This window comes from Thrips palmi, unplaced genomic scaffold, assembly GCF_012932325.1.
Source record: "Thrips palmi isolate BJ-2018 unplaced genomic scaffold, TpBJ-2018v1 HiC_scaffold_2, whole genome shotgun sequence".
NCBI lineage: Eukaryota > Metazoa > Arthropoda > Insecta > Thysanoptera > Thripidae > Thrips > Thrips palmi.
The window spans coordinates 10,523,020-10,542,171 of record NW_023144629.1 but is presented as its reverse complement, the minus strand read 5'-3'; the positions used below and the strand labels follow the sequence as shown (position 1 = coordinate 10,542,171).

At 44.2% G+C, this 19,152-nt stretch overlaps 1 protein-coding gene across 1 annotated transcript; it reads left to right on the top strand.

The window, feature by feature from the left end:
* Positions 1-3,625: 3,625 nt before the first annotated feature.
* Positions 3,626-18,797, top strand: LOC117646825 (fructose-bisphosphate aldolase-like). The gene is made up of 7 exons (XM_034388065.1): positions 3,626-3,699; positions 11,104-11,339; positions 13,265-13,436; positions 15,100-15,290; positions 16,225-16,575; positions 18,503-18,580; positions 18,665-18,797. The coding sequence occupies exons 2-7, from the start codon at positions 11,133-11,135 to the stop codon at positions 18,695-18,697; spliced, it is 1,032 nt and encodes a 343-aa protein (XP_034243956.1). The 5' UTR covers positions 3,626-3,699; positions 11,104-11,132; the 3' UTR covers positions 18,698-18,797.
* Positions 18,798-19,152: the final 355 nt, after the last annotated feature.

Below are 19,152 nucleotides of genomic sequence, written 5' to 3'. Positions count from 1 at the left end.
AACGCGGTAGTAATGTCATCCTGAGACCATTATCTGTCTTTGCGTACACTTAGTTTGCATTTTGGTGCCGAAAAAGATATTACCGCCGGCTGGTGTTGAACCTCTGTCTCTTCGGGCGCGTTGAAGTCAGCCCGCTAGGCCGGCCGGGCTCGGCGACGCAGTGGCGGCTGCGTGCGGAAAGTATTCGCACGAGGAGACAGCCCGACTGGCGGATGGAGGCGGGTCAGAGCGGGTCTCTTTTCTCACCTCTGGGCGGGGCGGTGGACTGCGCGACGTGACGAGTAGAGAAGGCGCAGGAATCAAAGGGCGCGTATTTTTAAATCGGTGGCGCGTCAAAAGCTGTAAATCGGCGTATTTTACGGGATTTTGGAGGCCTTATTGGTAGTTTATGCGGGAAAACGTGACTTTATGCGCATAATATGCAAGTATGCGTTATGTTGCGTTTGTGCTTAAATTATGCGTCATTATGCGGTCTTGTTTCCGGTGTAGACCTACCTAAAACATGTTAAACTGTCTTTCTTTTGTCTTTTTCTCATACTTTAACAAAATATGCGATTATGCACGCGCATAATTTAGTGGTCTCTAAAATCTTTCTGCGTCTTTCATTGGGACGGAAAATCTTGAAATTTTTTTGGGTTAGCCTAAAGATGTATAGAAGAGATTGTAGTGACGGAATTTTCAAATTCAACTTCTGTCCTGAGATATGAGTTTTCAAATTTTAACATTTAAAAAAAAGTGATTTTTCCCCCTTTTTTCTAACTTTTAAGTGTGTTTTAAAAGAAGTATGGCTGATATCAAGATTCCGTCACTAAAATTTGTTCACAAGTCATCAATGAATAGAGTCCATGCAAGACGACTCATGTAGGTGTCAACCAGGAACGCAGGAAGTCTTTCTACGACGAAATTTTTTGTCGACTGAGCAAAGCTGTAAAGTTGAGCGTAGAAGCCAACGACAACTGATCTCAATGTTATTTCCATCCAAATGATAAAGAAACTACCCACTTAGCTTAAAGGTGTTCAACCTGTTGAATCTGGAACCTTCTATGCACATTTTTATCTATGAACTTTGAAAATACTACTTATTGGAATTTTGGCGATTTTTTTACCAGGGTCTAAGTCTAAGAAATAAAACATTAGGAATCAGTCTTCCGTGCTCTCATGCCGATCCCGACATTCAGGTTTTAAATGCGATCCTTTCAATTAAACTGCTTCTGAGAAAAAAAATGTATCTCTTTTCACTTCTTAGACTTTCCCCTTTCTGCTTATGTGCGGGTTGATCACCTGTGGCAATTTTGGGGCCATTTCACGGGGTTTGGTGGAGCGGATACCGTCGCGCCGAGCCAGCGGCTGGCGGGCTCGCGGGCGGGTCGGCCGCCCTTGATTTGACAGACCCCGCAGTGCAGTGCGTTCGCAGCACACTCTCACTCTTAATATTCAATATTCATTCACGTTTTATCTCAGTAATAAAATTTTGTTGAGAAGGATTTGTCAGGAGAAAAGTCGATACGTTATTGTAGTTGTAGTGTACAGTGATGCATAATATTATGCAAACCTTACGTACGTCTCTGAGCATGCCTATTTATGCTTACACTGTGAGAAAAAAGTAGGGAACATGTCCGGTCAATAATTTGCCTGGACCGTCCGTACTTGCCAACTACGGAACGTTCCGTACTTTTTTCCGTACCCATTAACATGGGTTCATACGGACCTCCGTACTATATTTTTCTGTACCATTTCCGTCCCAAAGTCGAGGGGTGAATCACCAGTGTACTCATGTGTACAAATTTGTCCGTACTCAGTGTACTCACAAGTTTAAAACGGGCGAAATTCTCTAGTTTTTCGACCGATTTGACGTTGAGTGTCGTTAAAAATGCTAATTAAAGCCTGAAAATGTTATAAATTGTGAAACTTATGAGAAAACCTAGGTGTACTCACCCGTACTCATGTGTACACCAGAACGCTGAGTGATTCACCCCTCGCCCAAAGTACGGAATTTTTTACAGTGTAAAATAAGTCCACATGAGTTTAGTGTGTTGTCTGTGTGGTAAGACGAGAGTAAGCGGATCCTCAAAAGGGTCACCCTTGCACTCGGCCGTGTACACGATCGCTTACATTGTCGCAGGTCGTCAACTCACTGGCGTACTCCACCAGCAAGGCCGCCGTGGACCACCTGACCCGCAACCTGGCACTGGAGTGCGGCGCCAGCGGGGTGCGAGTCAACTGCCTCAGCCCCGGCCTCATCGTCACCGAGTTCCAGAAGCGCTCCGGCATGCCCGAGGACGTCTACGCCGAGGTTGTAACATTTCCATCATGCCACACTCCCAATTTTCTACTGGGAAATGCCGTGCAGTCATAATACTGTGCTAATACTTTACGACACAAATCTGTCATAACACAGAGAAATTTGTTTTTTAAATGCATAATTATGCTTTTTTATGCATAGTTTCGCATATGCAAGCACAGATACGTTCAGAAGGTGTGAATAATATTATGTATCACTGTGTACTTTTCACGCAGTAAGATGCGTAAAATGTACACAGCGATGCATAATACCATACACATCTTTCGTACGTATCTGTGCATGCACAATAATGCATAAACAGTGCATAATTATGCATTTGAAAAGGCCACAAGAGAATAGCGTGAGCTTTAACGTTTCTTACTTCCTCTGCCCGCAAAGATGTGACCTTGCAAAGTGTAGTATGCCCTACAACGTAATCAAGGATGAAACAGTAACGTCATCAACACCGAAAATAAGTGTCCCAGGGTCAGGGTAAAGTATGGAGCATTTCGGATTCCTTGCAAGGGCAGCGGCAAGCGTCCCTCCTTGATGAAAAATGACATAAATGGACGGTCTGCTCATGCGAGTTGTTTGTCCTCAAGAAAGACGTGCGGGTAAGTTCAAGGGCGTCTGTGGGGAAAGGGGCCAGCCGGCTGATGCCTTATATTGACGTCGTTCTCTCTCTCTCTCTCTCTCTCTCTCTCTCTCTCTCCCCTTCTCTCTCTTTTTCTCTCGTCTCTCTCCCTAATTCCTTTTCTCTTTCTCCCTCTTTCCTTCTTAAGGTGCTCTATAGTGTTGCGAGAGAGAGAGAGAGAGAGAGAGAGAGACACTCAAATTTTGTCAGAATGTCAGAAACATGTCTGAAATCCTGATCTGAATTCGCGCACCTCTGAAAGCTGAAATTCTGAAAACTTACTCTGATACTGATGATTTGAGTTCTACAGAATGTCGGGAGATGTTTTCAGCTTTCAGAGGTGCGCGAAGTTTGATCAGGTTTTCAGACAGCACTCTTAAAACCTTACGAAGTATTTTGAGCATACATATAACAAACCAAAATACTTTGTTATACGAAGAAATAGTTCGTAAATTACGAAGTATTTTCTTTGTAAGCTTACGTATGCTCAAAATACTTTGTTACACAAACTACTCTTTGTAAGGCCCAAAATAGTTTGTAAGGTTTTCTCAGTGAGGTTTCTGACATTCTGACAAGATTTACACGAGTGGAGAGAGAGAGAGAGAGAGAGAGAGAGAGAGAGAGAGAGAGAGAGAGAGAGAGAGAAAGCGACGAGGCGCTGTTCGGAATCACACAGGAGATAGCGAGTCGTGCCACCTCGCTGAGACGATGCTCCGCTTTGTTTCGCAGTCAACATCAGGCCGTCCCGCACCGCGGCCGTCTCGCTCTCCCGCCTTTTCTTGAGGTTAGTACACTCTAAATGTTTTTGTACAAATTTTGTCCGAGACATCTCAGTTTTTTATGCACACGAACTTTTCGTATAAATTTACGGGGGGCTGACTCCTATAATACTTCGTACACAGCCCTAGAATACTTGTATAATACTATAATCCATAATACCAAAAAATGCCGCTTAGTGCAGTTCCGGTTTTAAAATGAGAAAATTTTGAAAAATTGTGGTGATTAAGTGTTTAGCGATTCCTAGACGAAACGTTAAAGTAAGAAAATGGCGCTAAGACTGATAACTAGGTGCTGAGACTCTTAAAGATGCGCGGCAGTATTTTGAGGCTCAGAGCGCGACACCCTGAAAAGGGTGATCTTGCCCGTAGAGATACTCTGGCCGGCAGCAAGAGTATTTCATTGGCACAATGGATATTCGCTGAACTCAAGAGTATTTGGTGCTAGTGATAAGAGTGACTCTAACGACAAGAACCCACTTTTCAGGGTGGAGCCGGAATCCGTGTTTTCAACTAACTTGCGTATTTTCGAAACCCTTGGTACACGGAAAACCACTTCCAACGACACAATTATCCAAATATAATATTCGGAATAATACCTATAATACTCTATATAATACCTATAATACATAATACTTCGTACACGGTTCGGGAGAGTGTACAAATTTGTACAAAATATAGTCGCTTAGTGGACACCTCTAATAGTGCACACCTAGCTAGTTGTGTCAAACATCAAAGCTGTCATTGTTCATAGATGTGCCTTTCTGCAAAGCGCTACTTTGGGAGGTGGTGAGTACAGTAGTCAGGTCAGGCGTTATCGGAGGCAGAGAATTCTACCAACGTTTCCACGAAAGGTCCCCAGGTCCCCTTATCGTTCTAAAAAAGAAAACCAAGTTCAAGGTCGCCGAGCTTTTTGATGCAGCAGCCTCCGCACACCCAAGCCGCCTGTACAGTCCCGTTACAACTGTGCACGTCAAAACTGGGCGTTCTTTATATTCAGACTCATATTCAGTTCTCAGTAATGCGCAGGTATTCAATGAGGCTCATATTAAAGGCAAACGAAAGCGGGGGGGGGGGGGGGGGGGGCTTTTGCTTTGCTTTGACAATCTTTTGGCGCATTATGGTGAATAGCTGTTAAGTGCAACGTGACTTAGGGTCAGGGCGGGGAAAACCTGGACAGGGGAAGAACTGGACACACTGCAAGAAAAAGTGTGGATAGTACAACAAAGTACAACACAAACTGTACAATAAAAGTACAACAGAGATTGTGGAAAGTACAACGAGAATTGTACAAACCACAACGAGCCCTGAACTGCACAGCACTCCTTATGCCGGTGTCATTGTACTTTGTACAACAGTTGTTGTACTTGAAAAGTACACTAAAGTCCTGATAAAAAATTTGCCAGAAATTTGTTTACTTTTGTTGTGGTTATTTCCTGCAGTGCACCCCACATTTTACTTCAAATGCCGTATGTACTGGCCTGACAACTGTCATGTAATGAACCGCTGATGCCACGGAACAACTTTTGATAGTTGTTATTCCTGTCCTGTGCCTACGGTATTTGAAGTAAAATATGGGGTGTCCAGTTCTTCCCCTGTCCAGTTGTTCCCCGCCCTGACCCTACAAAAACTGCAGGTGTCGTTACTCGGGAGGTCGACAAAATATTTCTCGCGCGGCTTTAATGGTTACGATACTCACTATGGCAAAAAGCTACGGAATTTTTATATTTTATTTTTTTTGGCCAAGGTTTTTTTGTAGTCCTTTATCAATATTCTCCGTAGGACCTGACAGTGTTCTCCGTAGGACTATACACTCTTCCATAAGATTGCAGCGTCCTATGGAGAAGACTGTCAGGTCCTACGGAGAATATTGATGAGAGGGCTACGGACATCACTCCCAGACTCATATTGACTTTTTATCTCTTGCCGTAAAGGTTTTCGTGCAAACGTAATATGTACTATATTCTCTTTAGCTATGCACTCTTTTGATCATTGTATAATGTATTTAACCGGATTATTTGTCATTTTCAATGTACTTTTCAATTCCTACGAGACATTCCATGCCGGTTCGGCCAGGGCCTGAAGGTGACCATTGACGATTTGCGCGCCGCTTTGGCATTTTTTTGTACTCGTCGAGATAGGGCGATTGCCAAATTTTTAGGTCCCTAAGTCCATTTTTGCGCCCAGGGTGGCAATTTTTAGATTTCTCTGAACTTTCTTTAGTGGTTTTGTTGAAATTGCGCTTCTAAGTTTCCCTTTTTTGGCTCTCCACGGCACAATTTCAACGCTAGCTCAATGATTTTGTGCTTAAAAGATGCGTATTGAATAGAGGAAGAGACTCCAGTGGTCAAATTCTACTTTTGAAGTCATCTTCGTGGTGATCCAAGCGATGTTGCAAATTAAAAACATGTAAAAATGAGGTAATTTTTGCTAACTTTGGCGAGGGATCTTTCGATGACCGACATCGAAATTTGAACTTTTTCTAGCGGATTCTTGAAGGTCTCGAGGAGATCTTTCGAGTTCCGGTGCCAGAAAGTATGGGACCGGCCCTAGTTTAGCCGCTACACCGCTCCAAAGTTTCGAAAAATCCCAAATTTGCACTAAATGGTGCAAGGAGTGGACTTTCGCTTGCATGCCCACGGCAATTGCCATGCGAGTCCCAGGCCATCTCGGCCCGACTAAAACTGACCCCTGCAATAACGTCTACTTGATCCCAAGCCCCAGGGTCACTCACCGGCTCGGGGATAAAGGGGAGGGGAGGAAAGAATACAGTGAATTTTCACAAAATTATGCCCTATGCTTATATGTCGTCCTAGCCCCGCATCAGTGGTGATTATGGACCTCAGGCCCAGTATGTTTGACAATACTTGATTCCGCCTCCCGCAACTCCCCCCTCGGGAGAAGCGGGTGCTCTACAGGCGTTCGCTCACATTTGTCCGCGGGGAGCGCCTGCGATTAAGTAGAGCAGGCAGCCCCTGCAGCACGCGTGCCGTTTGGTGGCCTACCTCACAGGCGCTTCGGCCCTGGACCACAGGCCCTAGTACACTTTCTTCGGCCCCCTCTGCTAAAAGCGTCGTCTCAAAACATAACCGCAGTAAAATGGGATTGGAAATTTCAAAGAAAAAGCAAGTTCACCGAAAATGTTGCTCATTGTATTTAGGTCCTTGCAAATTGTTTACCGTGGTTTTAATGACTTCTTCCTTAGCTTGGCTATGTTTTTGATCCTTGAAATTCCACCCTTGCCTATTGAATACTCTGATGAGGCTTCCTTTGATACTGGGACTGTTCCCAGGACGTTTGGAATGGGTGGCACATGGCCGCTTCAGTCTTCATTCCAGGTGAACTTTGTTGCTGAGATAGGTGGGTAGAGCAGCATCAGGTCAGCTTCTTGTTGCATGTCAATGTCTGTGATGAGATCCACATAGGTTTTTTCTCGCTACTATTACGGCCTCAAAATTATTAATTTCGAAAGTCAGTGGCCTACTGGTTTCGCAGATCTCATGGATGCGGAAAAAGCGTGTGTCAGAGCTTACGCTTTTGCAGCCAGCTGTCGTTTCTAAATGAAGATAAAAGATACAGAGATTGAAAAGAAAATGACTGTCTTTTTAAACATATCAGATAGGGAGGAAAAATGATTTAGAAACGACAGCTGGCTGCAAAAGCGTAAGCTCTGACACACGCTTTTTCCGCATCCATGAGATCTGCGAAACCAGTAGGCCACTGACTTTCGAAATTAATAATTTTGAGGCCGTAATAGTAGCGAGAAAAAACCTATGTGGATCTCATCACAGACATTGACATGCAACAAGAAGCTGACCTGATGCTGCTCTACCCACCTATCTCAGCAACAAAGTTCACCTGGAATGAAGACTGAAGCGGCCATGTGCCACCCATTCCAAACGTCCTGGGAACAGTCCCAGTATCAAAGGAAGCCTCATCAGAGTATTCAATAGGCAAGGGCGGAATTTCAAGGATCAAAAACATAGCCAAGCTAAGGAAGAAGTCATTAAAACCACGGTAAACAATTTGCAAGGACCTAAATACAATGAGCAACATTTTCGGTGAACTTGCTTTTTCTTTGAAATTTCCAATCCCATTTTACTGCGGTTATGTTTTGAGACGACGCTTTTAGCAGAGGGGGCCGAAGAAAGTGTACTAGGGCCTGTGGTCCAGGGCCGAAGCGCCTGTGAGGTAGGCCACCAAACGGCACGCGTGCTGCAGGGGCTGCCTGCTCTGAGCAGGTTTATTTAAGAAAAGCAGGACCTTACAACGACCCCCTTGGATTTCGCTGATTTTTTGGTGGTTAGTAGTCCCCCATGGTGGGAGTTCATGGCCAAAATTTCAGACCTCAAAAAAATTTTCTCTGGGAGATATGGGGATTTTTAGTTTTTTTGGGTATTTTTACACTAATTTTGGGTATTTCTTATATCTCAGTGACTTTTTGCCCGATTGGTTTCAGATTCGGGTGCTAGCTTCAAAATTGAACGAGGAACACGATCGTGCCGTCAGATTTGACCTAAAATAATTTTTCATGGGAAAAACTCACTTTTTCTCGAAAAATTACATAAAAAGTCCCAAATCTTGGGATTTTGCAGTTAAAAGTACCCGATCTTTTTGAAACTGGTCTTATCTTACGCAGAAAGGTCCGCTGAATCCAAAAATCACAATCCCAGATTTTTCCGACGAACCGTTCCGGAGATATTCCACTTCAAAGTCAGGCAATTTTTTTTTCGGACTAAAAGTTGTGCGATTTTGCTGGGCTTTTCATTCTGAGGCATTGGGCGGTGAGTTCCAGTGACGCTGGCCTTGTGCGCCGGCTGGTTTTCCCTAGCGTGCCCTTTTAGCGCCTGCCAGGTAGGCCAAGCCGTACCGCAACACATGCGTGTCCGACTGGTGGCCTATCTCGCCCCTGACGCAAGCCGCTACCGCCGCAAACAAAGGCACTCCGCGCTCCGTGCGTTCGCTGGCCCAGCCTGAGGCTGGGCTTTGCAGACAACAGAGTAGCCTGCCGGAGGGTTGCAAATGACCAGTGGTCAGCCCCTTCATTCATCCATTGTATAAGCCAGTTGTTGAAAAGGAGCAGCTGTGCATTTCAACTGGAGCCTATGTTGTTGTCAGACTTGCAAGGAATCGGTATGTAGGTCTGATAACAGACATATACAATGAGGAACAAGAAAGGGATATCTCGCTGCTCATGCCCAGACTGCCATCAAAGGCCTTCGGATGGCCTTCAGAGGTGAAGACAGCAACAGTGCCAATACCTCACACTCTGTGTACCACTCAACTGATAGAAACATATGAAAATTGTTCTTTTTCTGCCTCTGCAGTTAATAGACTGGTGTCTTTGAAAATTATCAAAATGTAGTTTTAAACTTAAGAAATACAATTATAAAATTAAGAAAAACAAACTTTTGTTTAATTTTTTTTGCCCTAGCAAAGGGCAGACCACTGGTCATTTGCAACCCTCCGGGAGGCTTCTCTGTTGTCTGCAAATCCCAGCCTCAGGCTGGGCCAGCGAACGCACGGAGCGCGGAGTGCCTTTGTTTGCGGCGGTAGCGGCTTGCGTCAGGGGCGAGATAGGCCACCAGTCGGACACGCATGTGTTGCGGTACGGCTTGGCCTACCTGGCAGGCGCTAAAAGGGCACGCTAGGGAAAACCAGCCGGCGCACAAGGCCAGCGTCACTGGAACTCACCGCCCAATGCCTCAGAATGAAAAGCCCAGCAAAATCGCACAACTTTTAGTCCGAAAAAAAATTGCCTGACTTTGAAGTGGAATATCTCCGGAACGGTTCGTCGGAAAAATCTGGGATTGTGATTTTTGGATTCAGCGGACCTTTCTGCGTAAGATAAGACCAGTTTCAAAAAGATCGGGTACTTTTAACTGCAAAATCCCAAGATTTGGGACTTTTTATGTAATTTTTCGAGAAAAAGTGAGTTTTCCCCATGAAAAAATTATTTTAGGTCAAATCTGACGGCACGATCGTGTTCCTCGTTCAATTTTGAAGCTAGCACCCGAATCTGAAACCAATCGGGCAAAAAGTCACTGAGATATAAGAAATACCCAAAATTAGTGTAAAAATACCCCAAAAACTAAAAATCCCCATATCTCCCAGAGAAAATTTTTTTGAGGTCTGAAATTTTGGCCATGAACTCCCACCATGGGGGACTACTAACCACCAAAAAATCAGCGAAATCTAAGGGGGTCGTTGTAAGGTCCTGCTTTTCTTAAATAAACCTGCTCTCTACTTAATCGCAGGCGCTCCCCGCGGACAAATGTGAGCGAACGCCTGTAGAGCACCCGCTTCTCCCGAGGGGGGAGTTGCGGGAGGCGGAATCAAGTATTGTCAAACATACTGGGCCTGAGGTCCATAATCACCACTGATGCGGGGCTAGGACGACATATAAGCATAGGGCATAATTTTGTGAAAATTCACTGTATTCTTTCCTCCCCTCCCCTTTATCCCCGAGCCGGTGAGTGACCCTGGGGCTTGGGATCAAGTAGAAGTTATTGCAGGGGTCAGTTTTAGTCGGGCCGAGATGGCCTGGGACTCGCATGGCAATTGCCGTGGGCATGCAAGCGAAAGTCCACTCCTTGCACCATTTAGTGCAAATTTGGGATTTTTCGAAACTTTGGAGCGGTGTAGCGGCTATACTAGGGCCGGTCCCATACTTTCTGGCACCGGAACTCGAAAGATCTCCTCGAGACCTTCAAGAATCCGCTAGAAAAAGTTCAAATTTCGATGTCGGTCATCGAAAGATCCCTCGCCAAAGTTAGCAAAAATTACCTCATTTTTACATGTTTTTAATTTGCAACATCGCTTGGATCACCACGAAGATGACTTCAAAAGTAGAATTTGACCACTGGAGTCTCTTCCTCTATTCAATACGCATCTTTTAAGCACAAAATCATTGAGCTAGCGTTGAAATTGTGCCGTGGAGAGCCAAGAAAGGAACTTAGAAGCGCAATTTCAACAAAACCACTAAAGAAAGTTCAGAGAAATCTAAAAATTGCCACCCTGGGCGCAAAAATGGACTTAGGGACCTAAAAATTTGGCAATCGCCCTATCTCGACGAGTACAAAAAAATGCCAAAGCGGCGCGCAAATCGTCAATGGTCACCTTCAGGCCCTGGCCGAACCGGCATGGAATGTCTCCTACATGATCTGATGACAATTTTATCTTTATTGGGATCAAAATTGTGCAAAGTTGGTGTGAAAATAGAACATTAAACGTTTGCTCAAAAACCGCCATAAGCAAGAGAGAAAAAAGTCCATATAGATCTGAGAGTGAATGATCACAAGTTGTTAACAGAATTTTCCGAGGCCTTTTGCCACAGTGCTTCTCGTTGGAGGAGTCGATTTAGTGTGTCCACCAAGGGCAAAGTACGTTCTCACAACGCTCTCAACTTTCAGGATTTTCCGAGGACCCACAGCCCTTCAGGATGACGACCCACTTCAGCTACCCGGCCCCCGCGCTGCAAGAGGAGCTGCGCAAGGTGGCCGTCGCCATGGTCGCGCCCAAGAAGGGCATCCTCGCCACCGACGACACACTGGAGGGGATGGGCGACCGCCTCAAGAGCGTGGGCCTCGACAACACCGAAGAAGGGCGCCGCCTCTACCGCCAAATAATGTTCTCTGCCGATCCCAAGGTATGCACGTCGTCTTCGGACGACAGCAACACTGTCGATCAACAAAAATCACGTCATGTTCGTCCACATGTTAATTTTGTCACGTTCGTCGCAGAACGATTTCACTCTCGTTCCACTGAAAACGTAATGGTCGGACTCATGGCGAAATTACACTGCCAGAAAAAGTGTAGTTAGTACAACAAAAGTACAACAGAAACTGTACAATAAAAGTACAACAGGGATTGTAGAAAAGACAACGAGAATTGTACAAACCACAACGAGCCCTGGACTGCACAGCACTCCTCATGCCGGTTCCATTGTACTTTGTACAACAATTGTTGTACTTGGAAACACTGTTAAAAAATGGTTGTACAGAAATAATCAGATGAGTGAAAATTTAGTCGTTCCAAAACATAGAATTTCATCATGAACCAAAGCGAAACAAATGTCGTTGAGTCTAGTAAGCGACATTTTGTCGTTGAAGGACAAAATTCTTGTTATCACTCTTTACGATACATTTTGTGTGGAAACAACATCTTTTGCAATTATCTGCTCAATTAAAGCAAATTATGAATAATCATCTATTTTGTTCTTCTAAGTCATAGGGAAATTACTAATGTTTAAAAAACCATGCTAAATAAATCTAGCGACAAAAGTACTCTATGAATATTGTCGCAGACATTACAAAATACCTTTTGGACTTTCAATACTTGTCGTTGATGTGTTATTGTTGGTGCGTTATTACAATTTAGTCGTTGTGAAATTATCCCTTAGTTCCAATACGACTACGGTTTAACAAGCTATTTGTTCCACAACAAATCTTGTCGCTAAAAAAGTTAGGAATAAATGTGTCGCTAAGTTACGACAAAATTTTTATCAGTGAAGTACACTAAATCCCTGACAAAAAATTTGCCAGAAATTTGTGTACTTTTGTTGTGGTTATTTCCTGCAGTGTATAGCGTGACAAAAAGTCACGGCGAAAATTGGCGTGACACGAAATTTAAGCCGATAAACGGCGTGACATGTGAGTTACGCCCTTATTTGACCTGAATGACAACGCGTTTTATGAGGAAAGTCATGCCAAAAAGCGGCATGACCAGAAAGTCACACCAAAAATTGGCGCGAAGTTCTGAGTCACGCCGATTTTTGGTGTGACTTTTCTATCATGCCGTTTTTTGGCGTGACACTTTATTCACGCCCCTGCAGCGGCACGAAGTCACGCCGATAGATTTTCAGTGTCGGACGTGGCATGGCCGTTAAAATGAAATGGAATGTCTCCTTCGTTTGAACGTGGACCAACATGCGAACGAATGTCACGCCATATAGACACTTTCACCAGAGCGCCGAGTGAAGAACAAGAAGAATAACAAAAGCCAGAAACAGTCCATAATAGTCGCTCATTTGTTCATATTATGTGTTCATTTGGGTTCTAAAAATTGTTTAAAATTAGATAAAGACGAGTTTCATGATTTTGAACCGTCAAAACCTATAAATAAGACGTTTATGGGAACTGGTTCCGGTACCGTTTCTTCCTCTTGTTCTTCACTCGGCGATCTGGTGGAAGTGTCTATTCGGACGAACGTGACTTTTGTACTATGTATTTTTCCTTACGCAAGTTCTTGTGGGACGATTACGGACGTTCCGTACTTTTTTCCTTACTTCCGTTCTATATTCGTCTGTACATTTTCCGTACCTAAGTACGGAATTTTTGACAGTGGTTTACCACGAGCTGTTTACAGAATTTTCCGTAGCTTTTTGCCAGTGTCGTTGCACACAAATTTTTGAATGGTATACATGGAATGTTGGTTTGTGCACCCACGCTCCAACTCCAACTTATGGCTACGCTTAAATTTGAGCGTCAGCGGAATGAAGTTGAATTTTTTCGCAAACCGTTTCACAGAAACCTTTGTTTGAGGCGTTATCATTTTTATTTCATTTTCTTGCAGATTGGCGAGTACATCTCCGCAGTGATCCTGTCTCGGGAGGCGGTGCACCAGAAGGCAGATGACGGCTCTTCGTTTGTCGAGCTTCTCCAGAAACGCGGCATCATTCCAGGCATCAACGTGGACAAGGGCTTGGTGCCCCTCATGGGGTCCGAAGATGAGGTCACCACACAGGGTTTGTCTCAAATCACCACTGTTATTCCGGGGATGTGACGTCACATTCGTTTGTATGTTACACTCTAAACGTCTTACGGTGAAAAGCTGCACTTCTATATTATGGTGAAGATGTTCGTTACGATACGAACAAAATTCGTTGAAATATCTTTAAGGTAAATACTGTGGATTCTCGATGGTATGTTAAGTCAGCTGCAGCACCATAATATGTACAATTTTCACAATAGTCTTCATCATACACACGGTGAAAATGGTTCCCGGTTTTCCCAGGAACTCCCTGGAAATCGCCTATGTCTCTACCATAGGCTTCCTGGGAAAACCAGGTACCGTTTTAACCGTGCAACTTTTAGAGTGTAATAATTGTCTCAAGTTCGGTAATTGAACAGAAAGAGCATCGCTTCGTAATACGTGGAAAACGAGGGTATTGTCAAATCTACAAAGAGTTGCTTCGCATTATGAAAAAAAATAATCACTCGTTAAGTGACCCATTACGTAGCAATCCTCCAATGCCTTCCATTTTTCGTCAGTTACAAAGCACATGCATCGTACTAGTACCTATTGAACCAACAAAGCTTGAACCGATTCCGTGACCCAAGCCCGGATTTCGTTCCACCATGGGCTGGAATTACTCTCTATGGTTGGTTCCGTCTCGAGTTGAGTTGGCTGTTTGGGTTCCATCACCAAACTGATTTGGAGGCTCAACAATAAGAATTGGCATTCTCTCCAGACACAAACGGCAGGACAGAAGTGGACTAAAATGAGACAGACAGCAGAAGTAAATGGTAAAAATCGATTAACAACTCCCCCAGATCCACTTGATTATTACGGATTATATTTTCTTGGGCTTCCTATTCAAAAGCTTTCAGAAGTTGGTGTTCGTAGTACACGTGCAAATTGTATGTATGTTCTTTTTTACTCCCGTCAAACTCCATTGGCCTCTGATACTGCTCAAAGAGGCTAAAATAGCAAGATTGACCTCATCGTACTTTATATTTGGTGAAATTTCATGCGTTTTAGCTAAATCGACAAGTCAAAAGTAGCGCTTTCTGGAACGATTTCCTTAAAATGAAAAACTCCATCCCAGATTTTTTATATGTTGTTGCCAGGGCCCTAAGGTAGATTTTCATGCATAGAAATGAATTTTGAAAGGTGGGGCAAGGTTTAATATTTCGATTTTTAGGTAAAATTACTAGAAATTCTTAAGCCTTCAGTGCAAGTTGAGTGAGGTGGGGTCTATGACCGGAATTGCATTGGTCTATCATAAGACAACTCATATCAAACAAATCAGGCCTCAAAAATCCCCATTTCGAGAAAAAATTGTTTTTTCAAATTTTCATTGTACTAATTTCACTAAAATTGACCAAAAAACAAAAAGTGCCACAGCTCAGCCAAATGTTAATATTTTTCGACCAAATTTTTTTGGGGGTGATTTTAGGTATAGACCAATGATTTAAGACTGTTTGGAGCAAGTTCTGAGGGGGTTGGGGTCAAACCCCGTTCAAGTTGACCTGGATTCGCCCAAAGGATTTATCTGATGCGAAGCTCTTCTTCGTAGATTTTGATATATGCTTTGTTCTTCTTAGTATTACGGAGTGAAGCTCCTTACATTATTTTATCCTGACTGTTTTGTTCATGAAGTAACACGCCACAACGATCATGCTCAGGCTTGGACGACCTGGCACAGCGATGCGTCCAGTACAAGAAGGATGGCTGCCGCTTCGCCAAATGGCGATCCGTCATCAGGATCGGCGGCAACACTCCGTCGCCCCTCGCCATCCTCGAGAACGCCAACGTCCTGGCACGCTACGCCTCCGTCTGCCAGGCCAACGGCCTCGTCCCCATCGTGGAACCCGATGTGAGTTCCCCACTCCACAAGACCCAATCTGAGCTCGGGGCACATCTACTCCAGAAATGTACTTGACGAGACAGCTCTCACACTCTGAAAACCTTACAAATAATTTTAGGCTTTACAAACAATAGTAGCTTGTCATTACAAAGTATTTTTTGTATATGTAAGCCTCAGAGAATACACTGCAAGAAAAAGTGTGGCTAGTACAACAAAAGTACAACACAAAGTGTACAATAAAAGTACAACACGGATTGTAGAAAGTACAACGAGATTTGTACAAACCACAACGAGCCCTGGACTGGACAGCACTCCTCATGCCGGTTACTTTGTACAACAATTGTTGCACTTGAAAAGTACACTAAATTCCCGATAAAAAATTTGCCAGAAATCTGTACTTTTGTTGAGTTTATTTCCTGCAGTGTACTTTGTCATTTATTCACTAACTGATTCTTCTAAACTGAAAAATTAGAACGTTCCATATGCTCAAAATACTTCGCAAGGTTTTCGGTGTGCACACCGGGAGAAAAGAACACGGAATAAGTCTGGGCAACAATTGGTCTGAACCATCCGTACCTGCCAAGTACGAAACTTCTGCACATGCGTTCATGTGCACTCTGAATGTCTTACAATGAAATTTGAGCCATGTTGCAGAGAATTCGGCGCAAGCATAATACGAAGCAATATTTCTTCGTAATACGAATCCTTTTAGCATTTCCAAAGTAAGATCAAAGGAAAACCTTCATAATACGAAGGAAACCTACCTACCTCTGTCTGAGGCTTGCGCCATTACCTTCGTATGGAAAATTTCTCAGCAAGACATTTAGAGTGCGGTGCGGAGCAAGTTCGAACGTTCCGTACCTCCGCACTGCATTCTTCTGTACATTTTCCGTCAAAAATACGGAGTTTTTTTTTACAGTGCAGTTTAATTTGCTGTCCGCAGATTGTCCTCGCCGGTGACCACGACATCGACCGCGCCCAGAAGGTCGCCGAGACCGTGCTGGCCGCCGTGTACAAGGCCCTGCACGACCACCACGTGTTCCTAGAGGGCACCGTCCTCAAGCCGGCCATGGTGACGGCCGGCCCGGCCTGCCCGCGCCAGAACTCCCCCGAGGAGGTGGCGCGGGCCACGGTGGCCGCGCTCTCGCGCACCGTGCCGGCCGCCGTGCCCGGCGTCGCCTTCCTGTCCGGCGGCCTCTCCGAGGAGGACGCCTCGCGCTTCCTCAACGCCATCAACAAGGCCCCGGCCAAGAAGCCGTGGAGCCTCACCTTCTGCTTCGGCCGCGCGCTGCAGGTGCTGTGTCCGCACGTCTAAAACCTCACTGGGAATGACAAAGTCACTATCAATACCCAATTTTGGTCGAGGTATACTTTATCATCCAAATTTGGGCGAGGAGGGCTTTTTTGCCTAAATTTGGGTGAGGAAGGGAGGGTGTATCAGCTTGACTACAAACCTAACTGTCTACCAAGTACACACTTACAAACGCATGCTTGACGCATGGAGTTACTTGGAAGCATGCATTTGTAAGTGTGTACTTCGCCAAGCATGCGTTTGCAAGTGTGTACTTGCAAGCATGCATTTGTAAGTGTGTACTAAGTAGACAGTTAGGTTTGTAGTGTTCCTACATGGCTCCATAGTATTATGACCTAAATTTGGGTGAGAAAACCTTCCTCACCCAAATTTGGGTGATAAAGAATTCCTCGCCCAAAATTTTAGTCATGATCATGACTCTTTCATTTTAAGTGCTTGCCCAGTATTTTGAGCACATGCGAGGTATCATCTGTATTTAGTTTGTTGTACGAAGAATTAGTTCGTGAGTTACGAAGTATTTTCTTTGTAAGCCTATGTATGCTCAAAGTACTTTGTTAACGAGCTATAGCTTTGTTATAACGAGCTAACATGTATAGCCCAAAATAGATTTAAAGGTTTTTAGAGTGCGGGCACATAAAATTAGATCTTAATGTTTTGTGCATAAGCTTTGCACAAAACTGTGCATGCCTTTTGAAATGCACGAATTTGTGCGCAAACGCATGAATTAGTGCGTTTCACGTGCAACCTCAATTTTGAGCGAAATCTATGCACCAAAAAGCTACGTAAGTAATTTTGTGTGGGCCTCCACTCTAAAAGCTGCCTCGTATCTTCGATCAAAGAACAGGCATTATAGAATTATTTCGGGTTTTGAAAGAAAATGATTTTGCAGGAAATGGGACAAATCGACAAATCCTTTTAGACAGTTGCCTGCGAATGTGTTCGTATTAATTTGAACACAAAATCACACAAACAAGTTCGAAATTTCGTTCAAATTTCCACGAAAAGCACGTGCTGAAACTCGTGAGAGACCAAGAAAAGAAATCCTCCGAATTCGCTTCGGAGTACGAAGCTTTTCTTTGTAGATTTCATAGTTGCCAGCGTTAGCCTCGTATTACGAGGCAATACTTCTTAGAATTTTTCTTGTGAGGTGAAACAAAGGCATAAAAACTACGCCCAATCAGGGGCCATTACATGTTGTGGAGCGCGCCTGGACGAGAACGGCGTCGGTCCACTGCAAAACAAAGTTAGCAAGCAGTTTTGTCGAAATCCTCATTAGCTCAGCTTGCCAATACTTGGCAAGCTGGGGAGTGTATCAGGGCCGGGCTTGCCAATTTAAGGCATTCAAAACGGCTTGCCAATTTTGCGGCAAGCAGACTTGCCACAGGCTTTGCAGTGTTATGTTTCTGGATCAGGCGTGTATCGTGTCAGTCTGGGACTTCGAGGCAAAATTTTAACGCCCTTTCAAAGACAGCAACTTGCCATGAGGGCGTAAAAGGGGTTAAAAGCCAGCTGTTTAGCCTTGAAGCATAGAATCCGACCGCTATGAATATTGCGTCAAGAGGTGCAATGCTTTAGTATTGTACGTGCAGTGCAGTGCCTTCCCATTTCCCATGCATTTTCGGTACGCATTGCTTGTACGGTGCAAAAAGGCTGTAGCATTGCTCGAATCGTGCGATATCTCAATGCATTGTACCATACGTGCTATGTCCACAGCGTTTGGAATCTCAGTGAGATCGTAGCTTCTATGCTTCTGCCTGTGGCTTCATGACCGAAATGAGAGAAATTGACGAGATTCAAACGATAAATTTTGCCGGAAAAATTCAGCAGTACTTTTAGCATCACGATTTACTTTTCTTCCTGTTTCTTACGGCAGGCGAATTATTTCAAATGTATACCCCTGTGTTTTTAGGCGTCGGCTCTGCGTGCGTGGGGTGGCAAGGCTCAGAACGTGAATGCCGCTCAGAACGAACTGATCAAGCGTGCCCAGGTAAAGGAATGCGATTTTTTTTATCGGTTTTAACAACATGGCCTTCTAGCAACTGTTGATATTGACGTGTGGTTCATTTAACAGGCCAACAGCCTCGCTCAACAAGGAAAGTTGTAAGAAACTCGACTTGGAACAATCCTAAATGGATGCAAGACTATGTTGTTTCCGTGTAAAGATTAATTGGTGAATAAAAGCTCAACACTGTGTATACACTTCAGTTTGTGTTTTGTTGTACCAGAACAGAGAAACAAAAACACTTATATAATAACAGGTCAAGGTGTGGACGCCAGGCGTGGACTGTCGGAACTATCGCAGCATAGCGAAGCAAGGAGAAAAATATGGAAAATGTCATGATTCTGACCGAAGTGAAAAATTCACTGTATTATCACAGCTTAACGGGGCGAGATATCGCGACATCCCTTTGACATGAGATCTTTTTAAACTGACCCCTGCCCCTTTAAAAATTTCCAGCCAAACCGAAGAGATGTATTTCCAAGAGTTCGTTGGTTTGACAAAGAAACGCCCTACTTGAACAATGAAACGCTAGGATCTGGCACCTTTTATTGAACAAG

Excerpts from the sequence above, each read along its gene's own strand:
- LOC117646825 (XM_034388065.1), top strand. The coding sequence starts at position 11,133 with ATGACGACCCACTTCAGCTACCCGGCCCCCGCGCTGCAAGAGGAGCTG. Across the intron at positions 11,340-13,264 it reads TGTTCTCTGCCGATCCCAAG|ATTGGCGAGTACATCTCCGC; the intron begins GTATGCACGTCG and ends ATTTTCTTGCAG. Across the intron at positions 18,581-18,664 it reads AACTGATCAAGCGTGCCCAG|GCCAACAGCCTCGCTCAACA; the intron begins GTAAAGGAATGC and ends TTCATTTAACAG.